General features: G+C 48.0%; 1 protein-coding gene across 1 annotated transcript in view; it reads right to left on the reverse strand.

Moving 5' to 3' along the window:
- The window catches only part of CLMP (CXADR-like membrane protein), a 121,206-nt gene extending 111,521 nt beyond the window's left edge, over positions 1 to 9,685 (reverse strand). Inside the window, exons 1-2 of the mRNA XM_012644880.1 lie at positions 9,543 to 9,685; positions 8,061 to 8,372 (exon numbers count right to left, since the gene is read on the reverse strand). Coding sequence (XP_012500334.1) covers positions 8,061 to 8,372; positions 9,543 to 9,685 — 455 coding nt within the window. The remainder of the gene's footprint in view (positions 1 to 8,060; positions 8,373 to 9,542) is intronic.
- Positions 9,686 to 11,224: the final 1,539 nt, after the last annotated feature.

The raw sequence follows: 11,224 nt of genomic DNA on the forward strand, positions 1-11,224 counted from the left end.
AGCTTGATCCTATTCGTAAAGGAATACCATACAAACCTTGGGTGCATAGACTGCTAGTCTTAATTAAGAGATTCAAATTCACTGATCCATATTTTTTTTCTTTTTCTTTTCTTTTTAACATCCCATGGGGGATGAGGAACTCGAGGTAGCTATGTAGCTGGCAGGTTGTGATGAAGAATGAGACCATAACTTTCAATAGGCAAGGACATCAGGAGGCTCAATCCGCCATGAAGCCCTGGCTGAATGCCAAGGACACACACTGATTAATCCTCCTTTCTGATGCTGATGGGTGATCCATCACCCCACCAGCTGCTTACTTAGGACCAACCTCACTAATGTGCAAGTGCCATGTGAGGGACACAGGAAGATCAGACACAGTCCCCGAAGACCTACGCAAGAAGAAATACCCCATCTCCACAAGAGAGCACATGATTAAGTTGCTTCCTCCTTGGAACTCCTAGAATCCTTGGTACTTTCCTGGATGATAGCAGCCTGATATATCTGTAATTCCTTGATTTTTTTTGTTTGTTTTTTGTTTTTTGAGACAGAGTCTCACTCTGTTGCCCGGGCTAGAGTGCCGTGGCGTTAGCCTAGCTCACAGCAACCTCAAACTTCTGGCTTGAGCGATCCTCCTGCCTCAGCCTCCCGAGTAGTTGGGACTACAGGGTAGAGATGGGGGGGGGTGCGGTTGGGTTTTCTTACTCTTGCTGAGGCTGGTCTCGAACTCCTGACCTCAAGTGATCCACCCGCCTCAGCCTCCCGGAGTGCTAGGATTACAGGCGTGAGCCACCCCAGCCCGGCCACAATTCCTTGTTCATGAATACATCTGCCTCCACTCGGGCTGAGTTCTTAGAAGCTAGAAAGTGTGCCTTTTGTATTATCGGAGTCTAAGAGCCTAGCTCGGGGCCTGGACTCTGGAAGGCGCATCCCTTCTGTAATTGTTCTGTGAGTGAGAATGTGTGAATGAAGTTGGAAATGGTCCGGCACACGAGTGCTAAAGCCGATCTTAAAAGGGAGATCAATGCGCTGCTTCTGCCATCCGTGAAATAAAACGCGCACAGAGAAGCGGCTCTGCAAACACCAGGAGGTCAGTTTGGCTTAGTTTTTCATCCTCTGCCGTCTCTATGCCTTCCTCCTCCTCTCCTTCTTCCTCTTCCTCCTCCTCCTCTCCTTTCTTCTCCTCTGTCACCTTTCGTGACCTGAACTCCCCAGATCCCCTCTGCTGCCTCTCTTTAGAAAAACCTCCAATATTCCACACCCGCTGGGGAGCTATTCTGAAGCTCGTTGCCCATTTTCTCTTCTCAATATGGGCACAAAGGGAACGGCTTTCTCCCCTGCCTTCTCCTGAAACAAAGCCGCATTCAGTCTTATCACCGCCAGACTTTGGCTGAGGCTACACACACAGCGATCCAACCGACTGCTGCTAACAAAATAAAGGTTTGATTTCAGCATTCTTTCCCATTTGGGTCTATACGGTGCCAAAGGAAATAAACTTTTGTTTTTCCAGAATCCAGACAGTTAGGAAGCTCAGATAACCAGAATTTGGGGGAGCGGGGAGGTACGGTCTGCATTCTTTCTTCAGGAAACGAATAAGTCAGAACTGCAGAAAACAGGAATTTAAGTGGAAAAGGCAAGATATAAGGCGAGTCACACCCAATCCATAAACCTCCTTGGCCTCAGGATCCCGTGCTAATAAGGAAAGCTCAGGCATCTGTGAGCCCAGTACAGGGGACACTCTCTACAGTAACCTTGAGTCCTGCAAGAGTCTTTTGAATAATTAGAAGGAGGTAGTAATCATATGCAATATATATAGTAGTTCTGGGATATGAACAATGTCATTAATCCAAACAAACCATTTCTTAACCATTTGAATGGAACAGGGGAAGCGGATGTGTGATAAATGTTCTGACAGAATTGTCCACATTGGGATTTATCATCTGGCCTCCTGTAAATGAAGCCTCTGCTTCAGCCAGACCCTCTCTAGATTTCAGAATGACCGTGTGTCTCCTGGTGTGTGGAAAGCGTACAGTCTTTGGAATTCCAAGTCCTGGGTTGTGTCACAGCTCAGCTGTTTACTACCAGGGTATTCTTGAGAAGCTCACTTTATTTCTCTGAGCCTCAGTTTATGTATCTGTAAAATGGAGTAATAATGATATCCACTCTCAAAGACTGACTCGAGGGTGATGAGCTATGTTAATGTACTTTGTAAACTGCTAAGCCTTGTACAAATATTAGAAATTAATTATACTGTCATAACATTCCTACCCATCTAATCCCCTCTCAGGGTACTACGGGTGGGCTAATTATATACGATTCATATTGCAAAATCCAAGCACAAATTCAAATCCATGCAAGGAATCCATTAAGCTATACAATTAATAAATGAACTTTATTATATGTAAGTTATGCTTTAATTTAAAAAATAGAAGAAATTGCTTAATGCTTACAAATAGTTTTACACCATAGACCCCTTACAGAAGTCTATCCATGAGATTGTTTTGTAGGTAACTCTGCTTAAGATGAGGTCCTTTTGGTGAGTATTTCAGCTACTAAACTTCCTGGGCAGGGGGATCTGACCATCACCCTGACCCTGAATGGTGCTCCCTGGCTAACAGTGCCACAGCGTGGTTCCAGGATGGAGGTCACTACTACTCTCTTCACATTAGTTAGTGCGCCCTTCTGGATTTATAATCATATGCTACCAATTGCCATGTGTGGACAGTGCCTGAAAAAATCAGGTAAGCATAGTGACACCCATGTGTTCCTGATCACGACCACATCCAAACCAGCTGCAAAATTCTCAGAATTAAGAAAACTCAGAAAACATTAGTGGTATAGGGAAACTTAGAGATAACCTTAGTCTGATATCTTCATTTTACAGAGGAGGAAACTGAGGCTCAGAGTGGTGTGACTTGCCCAGGATGATCCAGAAAAATTATTAAGGAGCTAGAGCTATTGATTTCCAGTCCTGTTCTTTCTATACACACACCCATATCTTTGGGACTGTGGGTATTAATTCCTTTTTCTAGACATCATACATGACATTGAAGAAGTTTCCAGGATTTCCAGCTATGATGGCTAAACTGAAATGTTACGACATCTGCCCTATTTTTCAGGCAATTTCTCAACATAAAAACCAATGCCAGTTATTCAGCATGTAGCTTACTTAACTAAAGCATTGGAAGAGCAACTGTGATATCGAAGCTTAACCAGATGAGTTGAAAAGGAGGGAGAGACATTTTTCTATTGGAAGAATATGTGCTAGGACAGGTCATAGAATTAGGGTTCTGGTCTTGGCTCTTCTATTAAACTAGCTATGAACCTCAGCCGAATTTCTCTCACTTTGATTTCTTCTTCATTATAAAAGGGGTAGTTTTAGATCAAGGACTAATTTGGGTTCCAAGGAATAGTATCAAGAGGTCAATGAGACCCTAAAAATTATTGGCAAAATTTGATGTATATGTGGCTTTTTTTTTGAGAAGCAGTTTTGTGGTTTTTATCAGGTTTTCAGAGGGGTCTGGGACTCAAAATTTTAAGAACCATTGATTTAGACAGTCTCTTAGCTTTTCCCCAGTTCTGACAATCTTTGACTGTACCTTGAAAAATGCCTGTCATCATTAGATATATTCATGAAATACGCTCATGTGTACACTGCCCAGCTGAGCACAAGACAAAAATAGGATGAGACAAGATATAAGCCTACTGGGAATATATCATTATTATGACCATCATCATTAATGTGGGAAGACGAGGGAAGGACATGGAATCCTACAGAGACTTGTCATTATACCACAGACCAAAGGACTATGCATTCCAGCCTTCCTCAACCTCATTTTCTGGGAAACCAACCTCCTTCCCCATCCTGGCAGAAGCTTCAACAGGGAAGGCTCTTGTTAATCTGGTACTAACACATTCATTATAACAAAATAAATTTACGTAACAAATATATTATCTGGTCCCTGTCCCTGTAATGTTCTACATAGAATCTTTTAAAAATGGGACTTGGTCTTATTTGCATTAATGGACAAAGAAGCACAAGAGGAAGCTGAATTTAAACTGGGCTCCTCACAACTGTGTTGTCCCACAGTCAAAGAGTGATAATACTAAAATCTTTCACCTCTCTTGACATTAAATGCTTCAAAAGTCTCAAAAAATGTGATTCTCTCTTAAGAAACAGTTCACAATGTTCATGCAGGTACCAAAGGTAGTACACAGAAATGAGATACAGTCCCGGTCTTCATGGAGCTTACACTCTAATGGGATATTGGATAAGCACTTGGATCACCATGATACAAAGTAGCATAAGAGGAAGGCTTGGGATTCAAAGGAAGGGAAGAAAGAGTTTATTCAGCTGGTGAAACCATGGACGGGCGTATGGAGGAAGCGGCATTTGAGGTGAGACTTGGAGGGTGAACAAGATTTTGATCCACAGGGACAGGAAATAAGGAGGCGTTTTTGGTGGAGGGATTATTATAAACAAAAGCACAGAAAATCAGAAAGAAGCATGGGACTTGTTTAGGGCACAGGAAGGAATCCAGGTTCCCCGAACAGTTATCTGGGGGTGGGTGGAGGAGGAGTCGTGAATGATATTGTGTAAAATCTTTGATATCAGAATACAGTGTTTGTGCTCAATACTAAAAGCAATGGAACTACTAAAGATTTTCGAAGAAGGGAGAAAGATCATAGAATTACAGAAATTTTGAATTCAGTATCCCCCACCCCACCCCTACCCCTATTTTAGACAACAGAGTTAGAAAAAGAACCCAGAGAGCTTGCCAGATTCTTAAGTTCAAGCTCCTTGCATTATATACCAGCTGCCTCACGAGGTTACTTAGATAGCAGTGAGTACGATGGAGAAGAGAAGACAGGCAGGACTGCAATATGGTAGCTACTACAGAAGTCCTGGAGAGAAATTAAGGTAAAATAATGAGGACCTGAACAGCCAAAGAGGGGACCGAGGTGGTGCTCAAAGGAGGGGCTGGGGCTGGAGTCCCCCTTCTCTCTCCTCCATGGGCTCAGAGCACTACTTGTTCATTCACATCAGAGGGGCAGGGCATTTGACCTCACTCACTGGCAGGTCCAGAAAGCCAGGAGTCCATTACCCCATCCCTGTTCAGACTATGAACACTCTCAGCCCTCCCAGATCCCTTCCACTACTGTGCATTCTCTAGGGGGAAAAAAGGCCAGAAATCGTGACAACTGTGATCAGAAGCAGCCCTGGAACTGCCCCTTTAAAGGACCAATAGACGATTTTAGGACTGAAGCAACTCTGTGGGTTTTCTCCCATCCAAGTACTAACCAGGCCCGACCCTGCTTAGCTTCCCGGATCAGACAAGATCGAGCGTGTTCAGGGTGATATGGCCATAGACGCTCTGTGGGTTTTCTTTTTGGCTTTGCTAAAGAGTGCCCAGGCACACTACAGCTCAAAGCCATTGTGCAAGTAAGGACTAAACCAGCCCACAGAACTGCTTCCCCTATGGGCTTCCGACCCATGCAGGGCTGTCGACCAGAGAGGAGTTCCTTCAGCCTTGCTCTCCTCAGATGCCTATCTCTTCCTGGAACAGTTCAATCAGCTTAGAGCCAGGATGTCATAAGTCTGAGTATGCCTGAGAAAGGCCAAGATATGGCAAAAGCTTAATAGTAGGCGTGAATAAAGAAAACCCTTTTGTACAGAATTCTACACCAGCAGTGCTCTTTTCTACCTGGCCTTTAGTTTATAACAATTTTATAAAAACAGACCCAAGGAAGAAATGATGAGAGGTAGGTTCTCTATAAAGGTAGAGTATCAATCCAACAGCCTATTTTCTCATCAGAGGCATAATTCCATAGAGTTGGCACTCAATAAAGAAGGCCAGTAAATCAATAACATCTCTTGATCCACGTCTTAGTCAGCTCCTTCCTTCTCGTGAACTAAGAGAATGACCATCATTGATGTTCACAACCCGACACACCAGGAGATTTCAACTGACCATGTGGACCAAAGTCACTTTTCTCTTGCCACTGTAAATTGTGCCCGACACAGTGCTGGAATACAGCAGGTGCTCAAAAACTGGTAGTTTTGTTTCCTTTCCCCAGACTACTCCTACAGGGTAAGATCACACTGACATCTGATGCTGGGAGAGGAGGACTGAACTGGCTTGGATGCGAGAATATCTTTGAGTCATTCTGCAGTGACGGGAGGCTGTCCTGCATGGCGCTTTAGCAAGTACTCTTTGGAGACAGACAGCCTACGATCAAATCCCATCTCTCCTAATTATGAGTTGTGGCCATGAGCAAGTTACCTGATCTCTTTATACCTTGATTTCTTCATCTGTAAAATGAGGGCCATAATAATGGGCAACCAATGGGGTTGGCGTGAAGAATAAATGAGTTAACAAGACAGTACACAGAAAGTGCCCAGGATAGCAAGGACTGAGTGAATGCTAGCTGTTCTTAATAGGGCGACTCTGAAGTTTCATTCTACTGAACATCTGGTGACTGGTAGCTTAGTGGTAGAGGCCAGTAAATGTGACAAAGGTGCCGTACAGCTGTGCCAGCTGCGCACAAGCACAGTATTGCAACGCTTGGCTAAAAGAACCTAGAAAACAGCCCCTCCCCACCTGCCCTACTTGAGCAACAGTTTGGGTTAGTCCACCTCTTTTATTCCTCTAACTCGGGGGTGGTTACCGGCCTGAGGCTGGCCTAGACAGGCACGCATATGATCTAGTCGGTTTGTAAGGTTTCAAAAAAGACAGAGAACTCTAGCCACCTAGTTCAGGGTGACTTTTTACTGCCCCTTCGCTTTTATTTGGTAGTTCTTCTAGATTCCAGCCTCCCTCAAACTCCTGGTGTTGGAGGCTGTCAGCGCCAGAAGGAACTTCAGACCCATCGAGTTTTTCTGTTTTAGAGCTAAGGAAACAGAGCCCTGGATAAGGAGTAAGTTATCTGAGGTCCCCCAGGTAGTCAGTTCAAAGCTGAGACTAGTTCTCCCACGGCCTGGTGTCCAGGGCAGCACTCTCTTCCCACCCCACCTGGCAGGCTCCCTGATCTTCTGAACTCCAGCTAACTTTGGTCCCCTGTCCAGGTGGACGCCTCGCTTCCACAGTGCATACATAGCACGACTTCTCTTCAGCCGGCCCCGCCTGCCTTCCCTGCCTCAGCCCCCCAGATATTCCCAGTGCCCCTCCTGTCACTCCTGCTGCACACATCCCTGATGTGTCCTGTCCTGCAAACCCGCCTGCTTCCAGCCCAGCGTGTCAGCCTGTGCTTTAGGGCCTCTGAGGCCCAAGAAGCCCACCCCGGGGGAAAACAAGAAAGGAACCATCAAGAAGGCCCCTCCCCTTGCCCCAAAACCCGGTTCAAGAAAAAAGGATAACGGGCCCAATCCCCCCGGTCCCGCCCCCCCAACCCAATTTCCCCAAAGCCTCCCTAAAACCCCCGTGCCCAAACACCCTCAAGCCTGCCCCTCCAACTCAAATTCCTTTGCTCTCTTTTCCTCTCTCCTTTCCAACACTTTCCCTTCCCCTTCCCCGTCCTTCCCCATGTCACTCTCCGCCTTTGACCTTCCGGGTGCTCACTGCGCCCTGCCCTTTTTCCCTCTCGCCTTTCCTCTCCTGCCCTGCCTTTTCCCCATTCCTTGCAGCTCACCCTTCACCACATCTGTTTCTAATATGAGCCCTCCCAGGCGCCTGTTTGAAACAAAAAAACTCCCCCCACCCTCAGGAACCTGGCACAAAAATTCCTGGATAAACCTTCCCTCCCGCAATTCCCCAGTTTTCTCAGATACTCCTGAAACTAAACGCCACCCTAAAAAGGACCCTAAACGTCAGGTTCACCGCCAAACTCGACCAGGAAGCACCCCCACCCCCCAAGTCTGCTCAAGGGCCCAGATGTGAGAGACATTTCGATGGCCGACTGGGCGGTCCTCCGCTGCCAGATGTGCTCCTCCGTGGCCGGGAGGCAGGGACGGAGTCGACTCACTCCAGGGGCTGCGGAGACAGCGGTTCAGAACCAGTGTCCCCCGACGCAGGGCTGCGTGTGCCCGCGGCCCTCCGAACTCCCGCCCTCGCAGAGGCACTCACCTAGCAGGAGGAGGAGGAGGGACATCCCGACCTCCGGACGCGGGCGCTTCCCCGCTCAGCCGCTGCCTGGCTGCGGGACGGCGGGGCGCAGCCGACGGACCTTGGGCGAGCTGGGCGCGGCGCCTCGGGGTGCGCGCGGGGTGGCCGCAGCCATGTGCGGGCGCGGGAGGCGGCCCCGCGCCCTGCGCTCCGGGGCGCAGAGGGGCTTCCAGCGCTCGCCCCACCGGCTCGCGCCCGGACGGGAGCCCAGACCGGGGGCAGGGAGGGGAAGGCGAGGCGGAAAGGCGCTGCCGCTTCGCGGAACACTTTTCCCTGTTTGGAAAGAAAAAGGAGTGAAGAAAGAGACAGGAAAAAAAATTGAGCTGGAACCACATGGTTGCCTCCTACCGCAGCCCCTCCCTCGCGCCCTCCCTCCCTCCTCCCGGCGTTTGGGGTTAGCCGTGGGGGCCGCTCCGCCGGGGAGAAGCGCGAGTTGGCCGGGGCGGGGGCGGCCGAGGGGCCACGAGGGCCGGAGTGATCCCGGGTGGAGGAGAATCCGTCACACTTGGGCCAAGAGTCGATGGATGAGGCCTTGCCAGCGCCTCTCTGTCCGTCCTCACTTTGTCCTCTCCGCCTCGCGCTCACATTTCTTTTGCTCTCACACACACTCTTTCTGCTTCCATTTTTCTCACAAATCTGTCATTTCTCCTCTTCCATCTCTCTCTCTCATCATTTCTTTTATTTACATTCTTCTTGTCCCTCCTTCCTCTCCCTTCTTTTCCTCGCCCCTCTTCCCTCCTCTCTCCTTCCCTCCCGGTCTGGTTTTGTCACTAGGAAACTACCACCCTGACCGCGCAGGCAGCTAAGCGTGGAAGTGTGCAGTGAAGACGGTCACACAACCCGCTGCTTGTTGCTCCTCGGACCCAACTGCCTGCTTTGGCACCGCAGCCACGCTTTCCCTTGGCTCTTCGCATTTCCTCTCCCCGCCCCCTCCCCCACACCTCTGCTGTCAGTATTTGCAGTAGCCCGACCTCAGACCTGGGCAGTGCTAAGCCGGCCATCACCCAAAGGGCGTGGGGATCCAGAGCTCAGCGGAATATGGGGTCCCTTAAGAAGCACTGGAGACGCGGTGGCTCAAGCATGTAAACCTAGCACTTTGGGAGGCCGAGGCGGGAAGATTGCTTGAGGCCAGGAGTTCGAGACCAGCCTGAGCACGAGCGCTACCCCACCCCCGTCTCTACAAAAAAAATAGAAAAATTAGCCAAATTGGCTCGGCGTGGTGGTGCACGCCTGTAGTCCCAGCTACTCGGGAGGCAGAGGCCGGAGGATCTCTTGAGCCCAGGAGTTTGAGATAAGGTTGCAGTTAGCTATGATCCTGCCGCTGCACTCCATCCCCGGCAACAGAGACCCTGTCTCAAAAAAAAAAAAAAAAAAAAAAGAACAAGAAGAAGCAGCACTGGAGCAAACCGCCTTGCACGTGGCCTTGGCTAAAATTTGCATCACCCTCGTTCAGGAAGAAAAGAAAGCAGAGGGAATGGAATTCCATGGAAGGGCCCGCGCTCCGCGGGCGCCAGCACCGCTGCCAGGGAGGCCCGCAGAGGGCGGGGTCCGGGGATCCGAGGATCCGAGCAGCCCGGCTCCTGCATCGGCCTCTAGGGGTCTGCCCTTCAGAACCCTGCTGCCCAGTGGCGGCAAGAGGAGGAGGAAGAAAGGGCAGCGAGGATGGCGCTCAGATCTCAATTGCCTGGACCTCATGCCCTAGGCATCTCAGAAACCCTGGACCTCACTCTCTGCCCCTGGAGGGCTTTTTCCTCCGCCCCACTGGGGCAGGAGGATGCAGTCGCGCGGCTTCTGCAACACCCAAGCCCACACTGGGAGATGGGGCCAGAGCTCGGAGAAGCGCGGCTGCTGTAAGAGAGATTAATCCCTCCAGGCTGCCGGTCACACATTTGCCCTGTGTTTCCATCTCTCTCTCCAGCGTTCTTAATCCTCTCTAACTGGCTAGTCCTTCCCGGTTATAATGAAAACCAGACCCATTTCATAGATGAGGAAAGCAGAGACCTGGAGAGGTCATGGGACTCTCACTAGATCACTCAGATTTGGAAAAGCAAGGGCTATTCTTGGGGTTTGGGGATAAGCTGTAGAGTTGCTTTAGTAGAACTGCAGTATTTCTTCACTCCCTCCTTTAATAACTATTATTCAACCAGCCTGTGCCAGATGCTTTTTAGGCGTGAGGACACAAAGTGAGTAGAACTCGGTAATTAACATTTTTAAAAAATTAGAACAAATATATCATGGGCACCAACTATGGACCAGGGATCATATTAATTATTTACCTTTTTATATAATTCTTATGACAAAGCCAAAGGATAGTCATTTTTAATTTCATTTTAAAGAAGAGGAAACCATAACTTAGGGCTGAATATCTTGCCCCAGATCACAAAGCATTAAAATCCCTCTATTCCAATATCATTACTTTAATATTTTTAAATATTATTTTTATATAAAAAAGTATTTAAAAGCTCTCTTTGACTCTGAAGTAACTTTATTTTCCATTTTATACTTATTGTCTAATAAGGAAAATAGACGTATTCACAACTATAATTTGCACATGAATATGTTGGCAAAAACAATTCTTAAAGGCTGAAAAAGGTCGCAGGGCAGCCGCATAGAGAAGGCAATTTTTTGTTGTTTCTGCTTTACAAGTTTTTAGACTTACAGACATTTCAGACTTACAGAAAAATTGAAGCAATAATACAAAAATTCTTCATCCAGATTCCCCTTTTTTATTTCTCTCTAGAGGGGGTATTTTTGCACAAGTTTTTAAAGCCCCACTTCTACTCCGTCACTGCTGATGGCCTTTCTCAAGAACTTGGTAACAGGATTGCTGTTTATTGCTCGAGGGCTGGTGTGCACACGAAGACAGATGTGTGTGGGTGTAGGCAGATGTGTGTTTAAACCCACATTGCTCAAGCTGAAGGTAACAAGATGCCTTCAGCTCTAGGTCATTAGTCACCGACACAGGAAATGATTAGCCTGGGCTGAGATTGGGTCATAATCGCTCAGTTTTCCCAGTTCCAAAGTCTTGTAGGCAGGAGGTATTTGGCACATATTTCTTGGGGAGGGTCTTTGAGTCCCTGGAGATGACTGTCCCTAAATCCGAAGTCTTTTTTCTGTTGTCACAC

The sequence above is a fragment of the Propithecus coquereli genome, unplaced genomic scaffold (genome assembly GCF_000956105.1).
Source record: "Propithecus coquereli isolate 6110/MARCELLA unplaced genomic scaffold, Pcoq_1.0 Scaffold222, whole genome shotgun sequence".
In the NCBI taxonomy this organism is placed as follows: Eukaryota; Metazoa; Chordata; class Mammalia; order Primates; family Indriidae; genus Propithecus; species Propithecus coquereli.